This window comes from Hippocampus bargibanti, linkage group LG15 (genome assembly GCF_051943395.1).
Source record: "Hippocampus bargibanti isolate YZ-2025 linkage group LG15, ASM5194339v1, whole genome shotgun sequence".
Classification (NCBI taxonomy): Eukaryota; Metazoa; Chordata; class Actinopteri; order Syngnathiformes; family Syngnathidae; genus Hippocampus; species Hippocampus bargibanti.
Genome location: NC_142748.1, coordinates 4,952,691 through 4,971,838, shown reverse-complemented (window position 1 = coordinate 4,971,838; position 19,148 = coordinate 4,952,691). Strand labels below are relative to the sequence as shown.

At 40.8% G+C, this 19,148-nt stretch overlaps 1 protein-coding gene across 4 annotated transcripts in view; it reads right to left on the bottom strand.

The window, feature by feature from the left end:
* sdk2b (sidekick cell adhesion molecule 2b) overlaps positions 1-19,148 on the bottom strand; it is a 162,557-nt gene that overhangs the window by 4,557 nt on the left and 138,852 nt on the right. For 2 of the 4 annotated variants that reach the window (XM_089016246.1, XM_089016248.1), the window contains exons 16-44: positions 18,406-18,546; positions 16,947-17,128; positions 16,730-16,845; positions 16,444-16,639; positions 16,252-16,350; positions 15,224-15,415; positions 14,912-15,033; positions 14,730-14,839; positions 14,500-14,650; positions 12,847-13,084; positions 11,938-12,053; positions 11,667-11,856; positions 11,396-11,494; positions 11,134-11,328; positions 10,285-10,486; positions 10,091-10,194; positions 9,934-10,004; positions 9,705-9,837; positions 8,570-8,626; positions 8,382-8,483; positions 8,170-8,285; positions 7,338-7,524; positions 6,710-6,847; positions 5,971-6,183; positions 5,762-5,887; positions 5,022-5,186; positions 4,175-4,315; positions 3,304-3,463; positions 1,973-2,102 (exon numbers count right to left, since the gene is read on the bottom strand). In XM_089016246.1, coding sequence (XP_088872372.1) covers positions 1,973-2,102; positions 3,304-3,463; positions 4,175-4,315; positions 5,022-5,186; positions 5,762-5,887; positions 5,971-6,183; positions 6,710-6,847; positions 7,338-7,524; positions 8,170-8,285; positions 8,382-8,483; positions 8,570-8,626; positions 9,705-9,837; positions 9,934-10,004; positions 10,091-10,194; positions 10,285-10,486; positions 11,134-11,328; positions 11,396-11,494; positions 11,667-11,856; positions 11,938-12,053; positions 12,847-13,084; positions 14,500-14,650; positions 14,730-14,839; positions 14,912-15,033; positions 15,224-15,415; positions 16,252-16,350; positions 16,444-16,639; positions 16,730-16,845; positions 16,947-17,128; positions 18,406-18,546 — 4,192 coding nt within the window. The remainder of the gene's footprint in view (positions 1-1,972; positions 2,103-3,303; positions 3,464-4,174; positions 4,316-5,021; positions 5,187-5,761; positions 5,888-5,970; positions 6,184-6,709; positions 6,848-7,337; positions 7,525-8,169; positions 8,286-8,381; positions 8,484-8,569; positions 8,627-9,704; positions 9,838-9,933; positions 10,005-10,090; positions 10,195-10,284; positions 10,487-11,133; positions 11,329-11,395; positions 11,495-11,666; positions 11,857-11,937; positions 12,054-12,846; positions 13,085-14,499; positions 14,651-14,729; positions 14,840-14,911; positions 15,034-15,223; positions 15,416-16,251; positions 16,351-16,443; positions 16,640-16,729; positions 16,846-16,946; positions 17,129-18,405; positions 18,547-19,148) is intronic. The other 2 variants (XM_089016247.1, XM_089016249.1) reach the window with 1 other exon arrangement.

Below are 19,148 nucleotides of genomic sequence, written 5' to 3'. Positions count from 1 at the left end.
TTAGCAGCTCACGAAAGCCACTTCAAGACACGAGAACAAATTGAACGTGGGACTACGCGCAACTTTCTAAGTATGCGGGGGCTGGATTGGGAGTCTCTGATATAGATTCGACATCCCGCGGTGTCGCGATGACCGTGAAACGCCTCCTCGCTCAGCTTGTTAGTGGGTAATTGCAAGCGCCCAAGAAAACAAGTGCGAGGCATCAATCGTCTTTGTCAATGTCAAGTGACAAACAAAGTTGTTTTTCTTTGCATGAAAAGAGGACATTTTGGATATCCGGGAAATTTTGTGGAAGACGTTGATATATATTTTTTGCTATTATGCAAATTTGAAATCTAACTTTCTCAGTAATCAACAATCGGACTGCAGTCAGAGCAGCCTGATCTGGCAACCAGCACCTCCCCCATTACATCTCATCCCCAAATGACCCAGAGTGGGTCAGTCCTTTGTCTTGCCGAGTTATGGATTATACAAGACCAAGTCGGGGGTTGTCATCATATGTGCTTAGTGAACACAGCAGGGGGCCCCCCACAGAAGCCAAATCATTTTTTTCCCACTCGGAGCAGGAGTGTAATGACTGATTATTCAAATGAGGGGGACAGAACAATTCACTGCAAGACACGTGGAAAAAATGTGACTACTCCAGTGCCAGGGTTTTTGTCATTGTCACTCGAATTCCAGGACCCACAGAATATTGAGTTTTAGGACTATGCAAACATTCAATGCAGTGTAAAAAAAACCTTAGGCTCTCTTCTTTCATCAGAAAAAAAGTTAATTCCTAAATTACTTGCATTCAGGGTTATGTGAGTTTGAAATGAGGGGAGCTGTCCAATATACAATGCAATACATAATATAGTGCTTTAACAACAACTGAAGCTAGAACAAAGCGCTAAAATGTAAAAAAGGGAAATGCTGCCTCCTTCTGGAAAGGAAAAAAATACATTGCCAGAGGCCATAACCAGGGCTTTATCAGCACCCAAGCATGAAAAAAACAAGACCCAAATTCGGGAATGGCGCTCTATGTAATATTTTAACATTTTTTGAATGGCAGTGAATGAGTTAAACTCTGCACAAATGTGACATTTTCCATTAAAAGGGTTTCTTTGCATGATCTATTGTTTGTGACTCAGAAGTGAGATCATCGCTATTTGCTCCGCGGCGAAGGCAAAAAAACACATAGGAAGAAACAGGATTCAAAAGACAACAGAGAACAGTGCAGGGGACATTTTCTGTTTCCATTCCGGAGATTTTAGATGCAGGGAGCACTTTTTTTTTTTGGGGGGGGGGGGGGGGGCAATAATGTCAGCCAGGTGGTAGATTAAAGGAACATTATCGAGTGGTGAAAGTTCTTTTCTGAGCCGATCTATTTTGTATGTGTGTGTGTTTTAGAGGCCTATTGAGGGGTCGGAGGCGTTCAAAGGGGACTTGAGAGGATTTTTGGCAAAGAGGGAGTGTTCATACCAGGAATGTTTAGTCGACAGACAAATTTGAGAATGATATTAATTATAGGTTTTCCAAAACAACAGCAATTCTTCCACCTTGACTCTTTTTTTGCTGGACAGGCACAAAAAAATAAATCAACATTAAAAAAAAGAGCGAGGTGAGCCGGGCTGACATAATGAAAAACACATATGCATGGTAGACATCCGTTCCAAAACAACCCTAGAGACACACATGGCAGTGGGAAATGGGAAAAGAGAAAACAGGAGATGCAGGTTGCCTCTGAAAAAAAATGGCTGAGCAGATGGAAAAAAGGCGGAAAATGGCAACCGCTGTTGAGGAAGAATAACCATGAAGGCGGGTAGTTTGAATTGAAATCAATTCATATTTTTGTAGTCGGAAATTGTGTGGACACGTTGTGAGCTGACCATGCGGAGTGGAGTGCGCACACGGACATTATGAAAGACACGAATCTAGTTAAAATAAAATAAAAAAAAAAAAAAATTAAAAAAACTGTGTGTTGCTAGATTACCTGCGAGTCGGAGATTTCGGACGGTTTCTCCGTCAGGCTGCTGCTCTCCACTGGGATTAAGTCGTTGTACTTTGTGCTCACGTCTTCATCGGAGTAGTTGAGACTGCCTGGACTTGGCCTGGGAGGAGACCTGGAAAAATAAAACACATTTACTGTATATGTTCTCATTTTAAAACTTGAACATCATTTGCAGTTCAACCAATCAGATTTCGGATGTCTGTCAGTGTGCTTTTCTGCAATCAATATTTTTTTTGTTATCGCACTTTGTTCAAGCCTGCATTTCTAGAATGCAAAACATGATCTATTACTGTTAAGAACCTCACACGTTAACTAAAAAGTCGAGCGAATGTGAGACTTTTTACAAAAAGATCCTTCATGCCCATTTGGTGGTCCTGCTAAACAAAGTACCGGCTGCACGTGGAGCTGCTGCAGGTTAAATAAATAAAAAGTAAATTAAATTTGATTAAATTAAATTTAATTTGATTCAATTATATTAAATTTGATTAAATTAGATTAAATCAAATTAAATTAAATTAAAAATATACAAATAAACAAACAAAAAAATAAATAAATAGACATACATACATAAATTAAAAACATCTCCAACTATGCAAAGATTTGTGTCTAGTGTCTTTTTTTTACTCTGGTTGTGCATCTGTTTCTACCTGCATTTAAAAATGCACAATAAATAAACAAACAAACAAACAAACTAAAATTAAACAAGACAAGACAAAACAAAACTAAAAATAAAATCTCCCACCCTGCAAAGATTTTCTTGTTTTACAAAATTAAATTTTTAACTCTGGCTGTGCATCTGTTTCTACCTGTATTGAAAAATGAACAACAAATACGTATACAAACAAACACACACAAACGAACGAACGAACGCACGCACACACACACACATACATTTTAAGCAAATAAACAACCCCGCCCCCACTCCACACATGCACATATTTTGCCTTGAAACTCATCCATCCATCAAACCATCCTCATGTTTCATGTCCATCTTCGTGTATTGCACTTATTAAGTATGAAACTAAGATGTGTGCAAACATGGACAAACCAAGTTCAAATACAAAGTGAACTTAACTCTGCGTTTGAACCCGCACTAATCAGACGAAAATCAGACGTAAACACCGCCGCCTGTCCCACACGTCTCGGAATTAGCCGGACTACGGTCGGATTAAGAGGCTTGTTTGAATTGGTATCCGGCAGATGAGGCAGCAGGCCGCGCGTGAGGGTCTTTGGTATTCCGACAACCGAGATCAAGAAGCGGCTTTAATCCGGACTCATCGGGGGATTTACAAGCACCATTTCATCGGGCAAACCTGGTGTATACGCCGTTTTTCCGGCAGAAGGAGTTCTTGACGGATAGCCTGCGGTTGTTCAACTCCAGGGCGGGGAATCGACCCTCGTCCAGGCTCACCATGTCGCCGTGCGTCAGCGCGTTGCAGTTTGCGTTGTTACCTGCGCACACGTACAGAGACACTGTGTGACCACAGGCCCGAGTGGGACAAGACCGTTAGAGTTAGTCTCTCCATTCTGTAATACGTTAGATTTATGTTACAGTTTGTTTTTGTTCTTAAAGTCGCTTAATTTAAAATGCATATTTTTTTTTATCTTCCATCTAATGAAACAATTGGTCAATTGCGTTACTGTCAGCAAAATACAATTGTAGTCAATAAAACTATTTTTAAAATGAATGACAAGCCCAGCCTGTCCGCCTAAAAATAAAATGTGACCCCGGTGCACAAAAGTTTGCCTACTACTGCGTTAGAAGTTGAAAACATTCTTGGCGAGCGGGGCCTCCGGGGTCACTTAAGGTCAACTGCCAGGTTACACACAACTATGTTTGTGAAGAACAAAAAAAACACACCAAAGCTTGACACAGCATCGTGTGTCAGGAGAGATGGTGTTTTCCACTGTCAATCAAATAGATAAGTGACCCTTTGTGGGGCAACACGCCCTCGACGTATAGCCAAGCCGCCTTAGAAGTGCAAAACAACGTCAAAGGACACGTTTTGACTTGACCCGGCGACATTTCATCACCAACATCTGTTTTGGGATGGATTTATGGAAAAGTTTAAAGCTCCTGAAATCAAGACATGATTTACGAGGGCATGTGGCATTCTTCTCTGGAGGGCGTTGTAAAAAAAAAAAGTCATAAAGCAACATGGTTACCATGTGGGTGGGCCTCACCTGATTCTGACTTTTTGGCATATTTCTTGCTCTGCCCACGGATGATGAGGATGAAGACCAGCAGGAGGATGAAGATGAGCCCCACAAGGGCAACCACCACTAGGAACCACCACTCCTCGTAGAAGGGGGACACTTTTTGGGCTGGTGTCAAAATTGAATGAGACGTGAGGTCAAATTTGTGTGTCAATCAGGACAATGGACAGTTCCTTCAATATATGTTTATTTATTTTTATATTTTTAATCAATTAATGTATGTATTTATTTTATTTTTGTAATCTATCCATTTATTTTTTATTTATTTATTTATTTATTTATTTATTTATTTATTTAACCATCCATTTATTAATTATTTGTTTGTCAAATTTATTTATTTATGTATGTGTGTATTTATGTATGGATTTATGTACTGTATTTATTTGTGTAATTTATTTACCACATATCCACCGACTTATTTATGCATTTATGTATTCATTTATGTATTTATTTATCCCTCAATGTATTTTTGTATTGATGTATGTATTTATGCATGTATTTATGCATGTATTTATTTATTTATTTATTTATTTATGTATTTATTTATATCCATGTATTTATTTATTGATCCATCTATCCATCAATTTATTATTATTATTATTATTATTATTATTATTATTATTATTAGTATTATTATTATCATCACTATTGCCATCAATATTATTATTATTATTATTATTATTATTATCATCACTATTGCCATCAATATTATTATTATTACCATCAATAAGCCGAAAGGAAAGAAGAAGACCATCAATATTATTATTATTATTATTATTATTATCATTATTATTATTATAAAATGGGCACTCACCAGATATGGAAGGAGTGGGAAGGCTCGGCGCGCCGTAACCGTAGTCGTTCACGCCGATGACACGGAAGTCATAACTGACGCCCTGCTTCAGAATGTCCATATTGAACGTGTGCGACGTCACTTCCTTGGGGATGTCCTTGATCAGGATGTCCCACAGGCCTTCGTCTGGAAAAGCAAAAGGTGTGGATTTTTGATGTCAGCTCCTCGTGCTATGTGGTTATTATGTAAATTTATCCTCATGTTTGGGTTTTTTTTTTATTTACAACGGATCAAAAATAAGCAGAAAACATTTTACTTGTTCAATTTCACACTTGACGACTGGGAAGAAACCCCAGTGATCCGACTGCTGTATTTGTTTATATAAACATTTAAAAAGTCCGTTTTTTTATAATGTGTCCTCTTTATGATAAACTGCGAGCAATCCATCAGTTGTGCAGCTCTGGTAGGCATAAAATGAATAAATAAATATTTTTTTAAAAAAGTGTGGGTAATATTTCAATGCTGCCAGAGGGCTTTAATTACACGCCTTCGCTGCTGGTTTTCAACACCACGTTAACTCTTAATGGGCCACACACGCACTCAAAGCAAACAACGAAACTCATTAGTCACACCGCAGTAAACACTGGAAAATATTTGCAAAATGTCCTGCAAGGAGAAGAGATGTGGAACGTTTTCGAAATACTTGACGCTGCTTTTTCCTCCCTTGAAAGCTTCCACAACAATCTCACCATCATACTCACCAGAAGGCCTAGCTTCGATGACATAACGCGTAATCGGAGCGCGTCCCGGATCGCCGCTGGTCCAGTGGATTGTCAGCGCTGAGCCGTAGCGAGTGATAAAAGGGTCTCCGGGAGGTCCCGGGGATCCTATGAATCAATCGTAGCATTATTTAAGGATTTCATATCAGTATAGGAAAAAAGAGGTTGAAATCTATGACGTCAGCGGCTACCTTCTCCGGGTCCGGTGGTGATGTTGGCCTCCACTTCAGGCCCGTACACAAAAGTCCTGGCGCGAATGCGGAAGTTATAAGTGGCGCCGTCGGCCAAGTCCTTGAGTTTGAGCCAGAGCGGTCCGCTGCCTTTTACGTCCATCATGACGGTCCGACTGACCCCTGGGAGGGAGGATGGGGAGTGGAGACAGTCGACACAGGTCGCGGAAGACTCTGTGCAAACATATCACATTTATAGCACTTTTTTACACAGCACAGACAACGCAATGCAGTTAGTTAGTAGAAGACCAAAAGAGGAGATATGCGTGTTAGATTTTTGTTTATACAGACACTCCTCTACTTACGAACATTCAAGTTACGAACAATGGTTCATACGAACATTTTTGTAGCATTCTCTCCAGTTGTATATATCTTTATAGAGCATATATTTTATCAAATGTTTATTTTTCAGTACAAACCAATACAGGTTGCCTTAAATATGCTTACATAAACCTTAAACGTACAAAATATAGCACTGTAGCAACTTACGAACAAATTCACCTTACGAACAACCCTTCGGAATGTATCTCGTTCGTAAGTTGGGGAGCGTATGCACACAAGCAATGGTACAACTAGGAATGTGTGGTGGTAAATGGATAGGGAAACTGGATTTTAAACAAAAAAATTCCAGACTCAACAGCTGTTAAATTGTTATTGGCTAAATCAAGCAATGGTGCAGAGATGAAAGATGAGGTTATACCGTCATTGGGCGTGCAGGGTTCGTAGACCAGACGGTAGCCCTCGATGATGCCGTTCGGCAGGGCTGGCTCGCCCCATGACACGTTAACCGAGGAGGTGGTGAGCTCGCTGAAGTGGATGAAGCTGGGGGCGCTGGGGGCTGAAATGCAGAGGGTAGTACGGTACTTTAAGTCGCTGAAAATAATAAATACATATATATTTTGGTACATCATATCAACATACAGGTAACATCCGACTTACAACCGAGTTCCGTTCCGACCAAACGGTCGTAAGTCCAAATGGTTGTAAGTCGAAATCCATTCAAAATGTTGAATAGAGACTCGTAGGCTAAATGACTGGGAAATTCTCCCCTCTGGTGCATCACACGGTCGATTGCTGTGCGAGTGAGATGCTTGCTGGCTGGCCAAAATTGTTGTACACGTTGTGGTGCCAGGCGTAGAATTAAAATTGTAAAAATAGGGTCAGGAGGTCGTGGTCGTAAGTACGGGTGGTCGCAAATGGAGCCGGTTGTAAGTCGGATGTTACCTATATTTGGCTGTATTGTGTCACTGGTGCATCTCTGCTGGCTTCTATTTGATCTGAGAAATGCTCCCCCAAATTTTAGTGTGTCACCACTTGGCTTTAGCTACCTGCTTGTTGAGTGCGCCCCCTGATGGCGGGGCTTCGTGGTCCGTCCCCGGCGGCGTTGAAGGGGGCTACGCTGATCATGTAGCTGGTGTAGCCGGTGAGATTTTTCAGCTTAACGCTTCCCTCGGGCATGAAAAGGGTCCGCAGACGTTCTGTGTCGTTCTTGCGCTGTGACTCCCAAAAGTAGACCTTTGATGGGCGGAGTTACATTCGAAAGGATTAGTGATGTGTATTTTTTTTTACTGTTATTAGTGTCATTTGGAGGAAGTAGAGTAAAATGTCTTCTAAGAGATCAGTTACAGTGGGTAATGCAAAGTATTGTATTTTTGGGAGTATAAGGCGCACCCAAAAGCCTTGATTTTCTTTAAAAAAATGACCCTCGACTTATATGCAGTTGCACCTAATATGTGAAGTAATATTGAGACAGCAACTACTGTCACGCAGCTAGCGATGCCATTTCCCCCTGTAGAAGTACTGCGTAACCCAGCCTCTACTGCAGCGACTTATAATGTGGTGCGCCTTCTATATGGAAAACTTTTATACATTTATGTTATATTTGAAAAATGTTTTTAAAGCCTGGTGCGCCTTACATATGGAAAAATACACCATTCGTTGGGGGTCCGGTGCACCTTATACACCGGAAAATACGGTAATTACAGTTTCCGCAATTATTGATTCAGAATTAGATGAATAAGATACATTTAGTTTTGCTTTAAAACACATTTTATGTAATTCATTACATTTATCTTGTAGTTAAATTTGGTTCAACTAATACCACATGGATGAATTAATAACATACGGTTTAATTCCTCTACTTGAAAATCACTTTTTTACCTTGTAACCTTGGATATCGCCATTTTGAGCGCCGATTGGCGGCGGGTCCCAGGTGACGTCCAGTTGGGTGGCACTGGCGGACTGAACGGCCACGTTCTGCGGAGGCGCTGTGGGAACTGAACGCCACCATATCCCATTTCATAAGAGATAATAATGCTTAGTTTAGCAGCAAATTATATGATAGATGATGTTTATCACGAGCATGTACACACCTGCTTCGCCGACAAACACTTCCTGGGGCGGACTGGTGGGCCCCTCGCCCACGGCGTTGTACACGCTCATGCGGATCTCGTACCGTTTGTGCTTGCTCAGCTCTGTGATAATTTTGTGCGACGCAGTATACAGATGAAATGATACTTTTCGGTGTACTTTGTGGTACTGTACTGCTTTTGAAACTTACTGTCCAGCTCGAATTGCGTCAGGGTGGCGTCGCTCAGATTGCGGATGCTGTAGGGCGCTGTGTAAAGGGGGAGGTGAAATCATTAAAATGTTCGGGATAAGATGTTAATATTACATATTTTTATGTTTTTAATAATTAACTCATTCACTGCCATTCACAAATGTATTCGCAAATAGAAAATATGGCGTAGAGCGCCATTCCCGAATGTTTTCACGTTTTGTTTTTTCACGCTTGGGTGCCGATAAAGCGCTGGCCATGGCCTCTAGCAATGTTTTTTCCTTTCCACAAGGAAGCATTTCCCTTTTTTTCCCCCATGTAAACGTTTTGTTCCAGCTTCAGCTCTTGTTAAATAATAATAATACATTTCATTTAGAAGTGTCTTTCAAAACTCTCAAGGACACTTTACAGTCACAGGATACTTTTTCTGTGGGTGAGCAGCGGCAGCCACATGTGCCAGCGTTCACTCAACCCGAAAGTAACAAAGTAAAAAAAAATAATAAATAATATGACAACACAAAGAAACAGAGACATTCATTCTTCAGCACTTTATGTACCAGCGCTATTTAAAGCAACATGTACTGTATTGCATTGTATTTTGGACAGTCACCCTCATTTCAAGCTCATATAACTCCAGCCCTATATAATTTAGGAATTAACACTTTTTCTGATGATAAAAGGGAGTCTAAGGTTTCTAACGCTGCATAGAATATGTATGTATTCCTAAAACTCAATTATCTGTGGGTCCTCGAATACAAGTGACAATGACAAAAACCCTGGCACTGGAGTGGACACATTTTTGCACATGATCGGCAGTGAATGAGTTAAAGCAGGAAATGAGTGCCAACAATATAAAATAAGTGAAAAATGATGACAAGTCTTTTTTGGGGAATGTTGGAGGAAACCAACGCAGGAACAGGGGAGAGATGTGCAAAACGCTGAATCGCAGGCAGGCGCACGGATTTGAACCCAGAACTTCAGAACCGGTTATGAATGTATCATTAAATAAAATACATAGAATACTGCATTGCAGTTCAGAAACGTTAACAGTAACTACGATAAGGAAAGACTTTCCACCATCTAGTGGTTCATCTTTTAAATGCAGCCATTATTATTATAGTATTTATTTTTCACTCACCCTTGAGGTCTGCCCACGCAGACATGCTGTTGATGGCATGGAGGGAGTAACCGCGGAGACGGTCGTAAAGCAGCTCCCGATAGCGGATGCGAAAGCCCAGCAGGATGCCGTTGATCCTCTCCTCGGGGGGAGGCTGAGAGTAGAGCAAGTAAAAAAAATACAAGCGTCATGACATTTTCCATGTTATTTCCCAAAATAAAAAAAGAAAGTAACCATGTCGACTTTTTACCTTCCAGCGAATCAACACTGACGTGGTGGTGTGAGGTGTGACGGAGAAGATGACGGGCGCTTCATCCGGCGCTGATATGGGAAAAAGATCGCAAAGGATGGAGTGGAATGAGTCTCATTTGACTCACTCGGGTTCCATTTGGCGCCATTTGCCCTACCATCTTGCAGAGTGGTGATGGCATCGCTCTCCTCGCTGTATTCGCTGTCCCCGATGTCATTGGTCGCTTTCACTCGGAACTGATAGGACGTGAAGGGCTTCAGCCTTGGCAACATAAAGCAGAATAAAGTGTGTTATAATTATTATGATGACTACATATTATTCCCCATTTCCCGACTGAAAAAAAATGGCAACCTGGAGACGACATAAGAGGTGGCGTCGTGGTTGACGGAGGCCGAATGCACGGTCCAGTTGTTTTCAGGGAGCTGGCGGAGCTGCACGGTGTAATAGCGCACAGGCGAGAGGCCGTCGCTGCCGGGTTCCCACGCTAGGAGAACGCGGCGGGCGCGCACGTCCTTCTGAGGCACGACGGGGCGGCTGGTGGGTTGTGGGCGAGCTGGGGGCAGGGGGAGAGAGTAGTAGTAGAGTTAAGACCTGTTAACATCCCTGACAATTGACTTGAAATATATCTATATTTTGCTTAGATGGGGACAGATTGATCTAGCCATTTGTATGTGAAGTAAAAAAAAGAAGGATGAATAGGAAAAACATGTTCACAATCATACAGTGATTATTTATTTATGTATTTATTTATTTATTTGTGTATTTATTTATTTAGTTAGTTATTTATTTAATAATAATAATAATAATAATAATACAATCCATTTATTTATTGTGTATTTGTATGTTTATTTATCCATTTATTAATTAATGTATTTATTTATTTGTTCATTTATTTATTTATTTATTTTCAAATCATTTATTTATTCATGTATTTATTCATTTTTTAATAATTTATTCATTCATTCATTCATTCATCTGTTCGTTCGTTCGCACATGTATTTATTTATTTATTTATTTTTAAATCATTTATGTATTCATGTGTTTATTCATTTTTAAATAATTTATTTATTCATGTATTTATTCATTTATTTATCCATTCATCCATTTATCCATCTATCCATCCATTCATGTATATCCATCCATCCATCCATGTATTTAATATTATTTTTTTAGAACAATAGTCAACTTGACCTCCGTTACCTCGTTTCTCAGTGGTGACCACCAGCGCCTCGGCAGCCTCGCCCCAGCCCTTGCGCGTCTGCGCCGTAATGCGAAACACGTAGACGCACTCGGATTTAAGGCCGGTGACGGTGTACTGGCGGGCGCTGGGGTTGAGCACGTCCACCGTGGCGGTGTTGCCGTTGGTGGAATTGAGGTGATATGTGATCTGGTACGCTGGTAGACGAGAAGAGGGCGACTGAAGTACAGTGGCGAGGATGAAAGATGAAAAGTCTTTGCTTACCCAGGATGATTCCGTTGGGTTGGGAAGGCGACTGCCAAATCAGACGAACCGAAGTGGTGCGCACCTCCGGGAACAGGATGCCCATCGGTGGTCCTGGCACTGCAGGAGGGAGATGATGTCATCAAGAAGCCATGCAACGCTTTCGAGAACCTTCCAGAACCCTACTAAAGCTTGCAAAGCCCCGTGGTGAACGTAGAGGAGTTCGGTTTGAAGAATCACACCCTTTAACATTAAAACAAAAAAGTCTCCGAGAACAATCTAAAATGTCTACCGTCATCCAGGGTCCTCTGAAAGATGGCTGGAGAACTGGGCCGTCCGTCTCCTACGCGGGTGAACGCCAGCACCTGGATCTCGTAAAGGACGTATTTGCCCAGACCCGTCAGCTGGACACTGTGCGTGACGTTGCCTTCCACCATCCAGAAGCGGGCGCCGCTGTCTGAGTCCTTCTCTTTGTACACCGCCTGCCAAATGGTAGAGAATGAAAATAAATTGTCATAAAGCAGCATGCGATGCCAGTACGCGTCAAATGTTGTCACACGGACCTTGTAGCCTAAAATGAGTCCATTTCGGTCCGGTTCGGGTACTTCGGACCAGCGCACCAAGATGCTGCTGGAGGTGGTGGCGAATGCTGACACGTTGGTGGGCCCGCAGGATGGCACTGAACGGCAAATGTATAGTTTTAAGTGACAAGAATTGAATGCATGAAGAACATGTAAAGAAAGAGTAAATTTGTTTGTTTTGTTCTGGAGTAATAAGCATGGAAACAAAGTGAAATTAATCCAATCAGAAATATTAAATGGGCAGATTTTAGCTGTTAGCATTTCACCAACTCGCCTTATGCAATATTCAAAGCATATTCAGGATCAATAAAACTAAATGAAACACTATTATTTAGCTGCTAGATACATACATACATACATATGTATGTATGTATGTATGTATTTATTTATCCATCTATATATTTATTTATCCATCTAACCATTTATTTACATATTTATTTATGTATTTATGTATTCATTCATTAATTCATTTATTTATGTATTTCTTCATTCATGTATTCATGTATTCATTCATTTATCCATTCATGTATCAATTTATTTACCAATTTATTTACCCATTCTCTTCTTCATGTATTCAAGTATTCATGTATTCATGTCTTCATTTATCCATTCATTTAGCCATTCATCCATTTATCCATCATTCACTTATTTACGTACATTATTTACATATTTACGTATTTAGTTGGTTAGTTAGTTATCTAGTTATTTAGTTATTTACATATTTATTTAGTTATTAATTTCGTTCTTTATTTAAGGCACATATTTTGTGGCAAATAATACTTCAAATTACCTCAAGTAAATGTGATATTAACATTTGAAAATAAATAAATAAAAAGAATCAAAAGCACTCCACTATGTAGCGATGAGTTTTAATAGGAAAAATAACCTCACCTGACTCCCGAGTCCTTCCTCTGATTGGCTGGCTCCAGGGTCCAAATCCGATACCATTGAGGGCCTGCACCCTCACCTCATACTCTGTCCATTCCTCCAGGTCCTCGATAGTAAACTCCCTCTCCAGGCGGTCGGGAATGGCTTGGATGAGCGGGCGACCCGATGACCCCGCCTTGGAGTATTCTACTCTGTAGCCCACCTGTTCCGCATTGCCATTATACTCCCACTCAGGCAGAGGCTGGAAAGGGAGCGAAAGACTAAATTGAGAGAGTGCATGTGATGGACAGTTGCGCTTGTATACATCCTGTTTATATTTCAACCATGAATCGCATAGCGACGTTGCCACCAAATTGAATGCGGTAACGTAGGGCGACCGCAGCCTCGTTCATCTACCGGTGCGAATGTACTCGCCACTTTCCACCCAAAGCAAAGCCTCGTGAGATTAAAGCCGAATAATGACTATTGATTGTATTTGGCCGTTATAACATCATTTTGCAAATAGACTTTGTGGCCAATAATACTGTGAATTCCCGCGGCGAAACCAGGTCCCCCAAACAATGACATCTTTCCAATTTAATTAAATTGGCCTGAAGTAATGACTCAGATTTTTTTTTTCGAAGTTGCTCAGAGACCTTTTCTAATGCGATTAAAATTAACTTTTTCTGCTCGGCAGTGTGTTAAGATGGTGACTCTGTTAAATAGGCAACCAAAAAGAACCTCCACCACAATTTGTCATCAGTTTAAAAGTGACTTTGTTTAAAGGACAACCGATGTCTCCGGACAAGTTGTGTCCATAATTTGTAAAATGCTTCAAATGACTTCTACTGAGCGTATTTTACAAAGATTCCACCGCATATAGCTATATTTTACGTTTTAAGACTCGCGCTGAATATTCAGGAAGTCTTGGTTTTGAGTTGGTGACGAGTCCTTACGTGACGTCACTAAAGGAACGCCCCTGACCGAAAAAAAAGACACATTGTAGCGGTCCTTCCATCACGTCAATGTATTTTGCTGTACTTGTTTGGTCTGGGGACCTTGTGTTGCACCCAAAAGCCGCCAGAAGAGGGCGTCCAAGCTCCATATAAGGAAACGGAGGTGGCCACAGGAGGTCACTAATTTGTGTCTCTTTTTCGGTGAGACATTTCCCCTCAATGTTGCCTCAAAATGGCACAGAATAAATTCCTTAATCGATTGCAAACATGTATGCTTTCCTCTTCAGAACTATTTGAATCATATTCATAACTGGATGTGTAACAAGAAAGCATATTGTCTGAATCTGAAGTCATTGTTTTGATTCTCCAGCAATGCAAGACGTCTTGGTGTGACGTCACGAACTGGGGCCGGGACTTTCTGAAAATGCCCAGTTAGCAGCTCAATTTTTTTGCAGATTTTGGACACTTTAAGTCATTTTTATTGGTGTTTTGCATTTGAATAAAAATATCATACTGTGTGTTTTGGGTATTTTAGATGCTATAAAACGTTTTTCTGATGTCAGTTAAGAAACAAAAAGTGACATCGGTTGTCCTTCAAGGGTCATGGTTAACTTCATTAGTTTATCGGACACACACATCTCCATTATGACATATCCAACATTCATCTGGAACTCGATCAACAAGGCATTTTTAGAAGTCACACCCGTCCACCTCTGCTTACCATCCATCTTAACCACAGGCTGGTCTCACTGGCGGTGCGCAGCGTGACATTGGCTGGGGCAACATCCGGAGGGGCAGGAAGCGTTTGGATCTTTCTAGAAGGTTGACTAGGAAGACTGCTGCCCACAATGTTCACCTGACGCATACGAAATCTGGAGATTGAATGAGAATAAGCTATTACATTGATGTCTTTTTCATTTGAAACACTTTACATGCATGGTGTATTCCTACCTGTAGAAGGTATACGGATTAAGGCCAGGAACCTCCAGGGAGCGAGCGTCGGGTAGATTGGAGACTTGGTGGACCATCAGCCAGTCTTCATTGTCTCCTACAGCACCCACCTAAAACCGCCAATCATGGATCAGTATTCACATTAAAATCAGACGATATGAGATCAGGTGACCCGAGCTCACCTGGGCTTCCACCTGCCAGCGGGAGATGGACGTCTTGCCGTCGTAACCCGGCTTGAAGAGCAGATTGACGGAGCGAGGGGCGATGTTGGAGATGGCGATGTTAGTGGGTGGGCCAGGAAGCTCTGGAAGGACGTGGGAGGTTGACAAAATGTGATCATGTCAAATATTACGTTTAAAAAAAAACATTAAAATAGACACATGCAGAACATTTTTTTTACAAATATGATATGATGCTCTTCAAAAATCTTGAATAAAAATGGAAGACAAGATGGAGGTCAATCTAGTGGTCACAAACAACATGCCCGAACTGACCTGGCGGGACGCCCGACGAAATGGTGGAGGATGACAGCAAGCCTTGTCCTTTAGATGTCATGGCGGCCACTTCAATGGTGTACGTGGTGAGGGCGGTGAGTCCGGTGACGCGGTACTCCAAGGTGACGCTAGGTAGGTAGTGGGTGACCCGCGTGTTGGTGCGGTTGAACTCCTCCCACGAGATGCGGTAGCCTGACGATAGCAACCGACACGGGACGTTACAATACAATACAATACATCTTAATTTATATAGCGTTTTCATAATAGCTGCAGCTGTAAAAAAGCACTTTACATAATAGTCAACACAAAGCAAAATAATAAACAGACAGTTGTCAATAAACAAAAAAAAATGGAACCAGTCAAGGGTAAAAAAGTGTTTAAAATTATTGATACGTCCATTGAATGAAATCAGACAAAAATAAAGAAAAAGTACTAAATAAAGTGCATCACAAATATTATGAATATTAATGATATTAACTCATTCACTGCCATTCATTAATTTATTTGGGAATTAAAAATATGACGTAGAGCGCCATTTCCGAATTTGTTCGGGTGTTATTTTTCTCATGCCTGGGTGCCGATAAAGCGCTGGCCATGACCTCTGGCAATGTTTTTCCCTTCCACAAGGATTTCCCTTTTTTTCCATGTAAGAGCTTTGTTCCAGCTTTACGATATTTAAACCACTTTGTGTGTTGCATTGTATTTCGGACCGCTGCCCTCAGTTCAAGCTCATATAACTCCAGACCCATATAATTTAGGAATTAACTGTTTTTTTTTCAGATGAAAGAAGAGAGTCTAAGGTTTCTAACGCTGTATTGAATGTCCATGTAGTCCTAATAATCAATATTCTGTGGGTCCTGGAATTCAAGTGACAATGACACTGTGGAGTGGACACATTTTTGCACATATCAGGCAGTGAATGGGTTAAATAAAATAAGACAAAAATACAAAATAAATCACAACAAAAAGATTATGAATGTTAATGAGTCACTCAATCGATAAAGGGAGAAGATGATGTGTCCGCACACCTGTGAGAATGCCGTTCTTCTCATTAGGTTCGCTCCAGCTGACTTTGAGCGACGTGTCGAGAATCTCGGTGAAGCTCAGGTGACCAACAGCTCCCGGTGCTAAATGAAAAAAAAAAAAAAAATACAAATAAATAATATGAATTAGGTGGGCATCACCCCCTCCCCTTTTATTTCTCCTCGCCGTCCACTTACTGTCCTCATGCGTCATGACAAGTTTGTGAGGGCTGCGGGGTCCGTCGCCCGGCGTGGTGAAGCAAAGAGCTGAGGTGTAGTAGTTGCTAAACTTCTTCAAACCCGTCACGTAGCCCACATGAACGCCGTCCTGGAAGTTGGGCCGCACCGTCACTGATGCCACTTCACGCTCCTTGCCGGGCTCCCACGCCAGCAACTTGCGGAATAGGTGGGGATAGATGAATCATGCTTATCTCGGATTGACCACAAGAATGACAAACAAATCCATTGACTGTATTAACTGTACCTTGTAGCCTTGGTTGATACCGTTAATGAACTGTGGGTTAGGGGCCGTCCACGTAAAGCGGATCGCCGTGGAGTTGACGGCCTCGGCTTGCACGTTGCCTGGGGCGATGGTCGGCACTGGGGTGCAAAAAAAAAAAAGAATTAATCAACTTTGCATAGGATAGATAGATACATAGGTTGACATAAAGACAACAAAAAATTGAAATTGAATAAATTACCTCCTTGCAGGGTCCACTCTGTGACTTTGTGGCTGAAGGTACCTAAGCCCGCCACGTTATAGGCAGCCACCTCAATTTCATAGTTAGTCCAGATGATCAGGTCTTCCAGCAGTAGCGTGGTCACATCCGGGCTGGAGATATTCTTGATCTGGTAGTCCACCGGCAGGCCCGTCAGACGGTATCTAACACAAAACACACACACGTGCAAAAAGCAGCACTGAGTGTAACTTGTGCAGTGCAAGAGTCGCTACTAGGGGGAGACAGAGGCCCAACAAAGGAAATAAAAATAGTATTTTGTGGTTCTGAATACTAAGGAAGATTAACCAAGGAGGAAATAAAGAAAACAAGGGTGAAATGTATAAAAAAATCCCTAACATTCCCTCCCAAAAAATTTAATGACTTGCTGTGGTGGTATTAAAGGAAAACGTCTATCCATATATCATATTAACTCATTCACTGCCAGACGATGTGCAAAAATGTGTCCATTCCAGTGCCAGGGTTTTTGTCATTTTCACTTAAACTCCAGGACCCACAGAATATTGATTTTTTAGGATTACATAAGCATTCAATGCAGTGCAAGAAACCTTAGATTCTCTTTTTTTTCATCAGAAAAATGAGTTAATTCCTAAATTAGATGGGTCTGGAGTAAGAGGAGGTGCAAGTGGGGGCAGCAAAAATGCAAATGCTGCCCTCTCGTGGAAGGTGAAAAAAACATTTCCAAAGGTCTGACCAGAACTTTATCAGCACCCCCCGTGCAAGAAAAACCAAAACCCGAACACATCCACGTCATATTTTCAATTATCAAATAAATTTGGGAATGGCAGTGAATGAGTTAAACATTTTGTATTATTATTTATTATTATTTTAAATGAGTAAAATAAATCTTTCTTTTTCAAAATAAAATAGTTACCAAATCAATCTGTACTCTTCAAAATAAATATGTATAATTTTGGAATGAACACATTTTTTTATTGCAAAGAAAGTTGTTTTTGTCAAATCACATATTAATGAAAAATAATACACAAAAATGTAGAAATTGATCGTAAATAGCTGGATAAAAAACATGTAGTTTGGAAACAGGTGAAGACATTTTTAATATTCCAAATACATTGACATTTTTTCAACCCTACAAAATTCCTGTATAAGTGGGCCTAAATCTGTAAGAAACATTTTTTCCTGTGTACAGCGGCTGGCTACCAAAATAAAATATAATAAATAAATAATTCTAAGGAAAACATGGCAACTTTTCTATGAAAAAAAAGAAAATAGTTACCTTATAAGACTAAATATGTATCTTACGGATCGATTCCACATTGTTATTTCATTGAGGGGAAAAATAGCTTTTATCTACTTCTATTTTATATGCTTTGTTTCAGCTTCAGCTGTTGTTAAAAAAAACAGTCAATTTCCAAAGAAAGGAAAGCAAATCCTCACCAGTCAATTTCCCGCTTGGTCTTACCGTACTGAGTAGCCCCTCAGGATGCCGTTTTGGTGGCTCTCGGGCGGCGGCTGCCATTGGATCATGATGGACTGGTTGGTGCGACCGCTTGCGATGACGTTCTGAGGAGGAGCGCTGGGAGGCTCCTCTGGCAACGACACACTACAACACACAAGCATATGCAAAGTCAAGTTCATTCCAGGCTTCTTCAGAAGTGATGCATGAGTAATTAACTCATTCACTGCCAGACGTGCAAAAAACGTGTCCGCTCCAGTGCCAGGGTTTTTGTCATTGTCACTCGAATTCCAGGACCCACACAATATTGCGTTTTAGGACTACATACACATTCAATGCAGTGTAAGAAATCTTAGACTCTCTTGTGTCATTATAAAAAAATAATTATTTCCTAAATTATATGAGTCTGGTGTTATATGAGCTGGAAATGAGGGCTGTCCAAAATACAATGCAATACATACCGTATTTATTCGAGTATAACGCGTAAAATTTTCTACCTAAAAAAACCCTCAAAGTGCACGCTATAAACGAGGCCTAGGACAAAAAAAGAAAATTAGGGGTGCGCGTTATATTCGAATAAATACAGTGCATATTGGTTTATATAGCGCTTTATAGCTGAAGCTGGAAAAAAGCACTAACATGGAAAAAAGGGAAATTCTGCACCCTCGTGGAAGGAAAAACACTGCCAGTCTGGCCAGTGCTTTATCGCCACCCAAGAAAGAAAAAAAAACAAAACCCAAACTAATTCG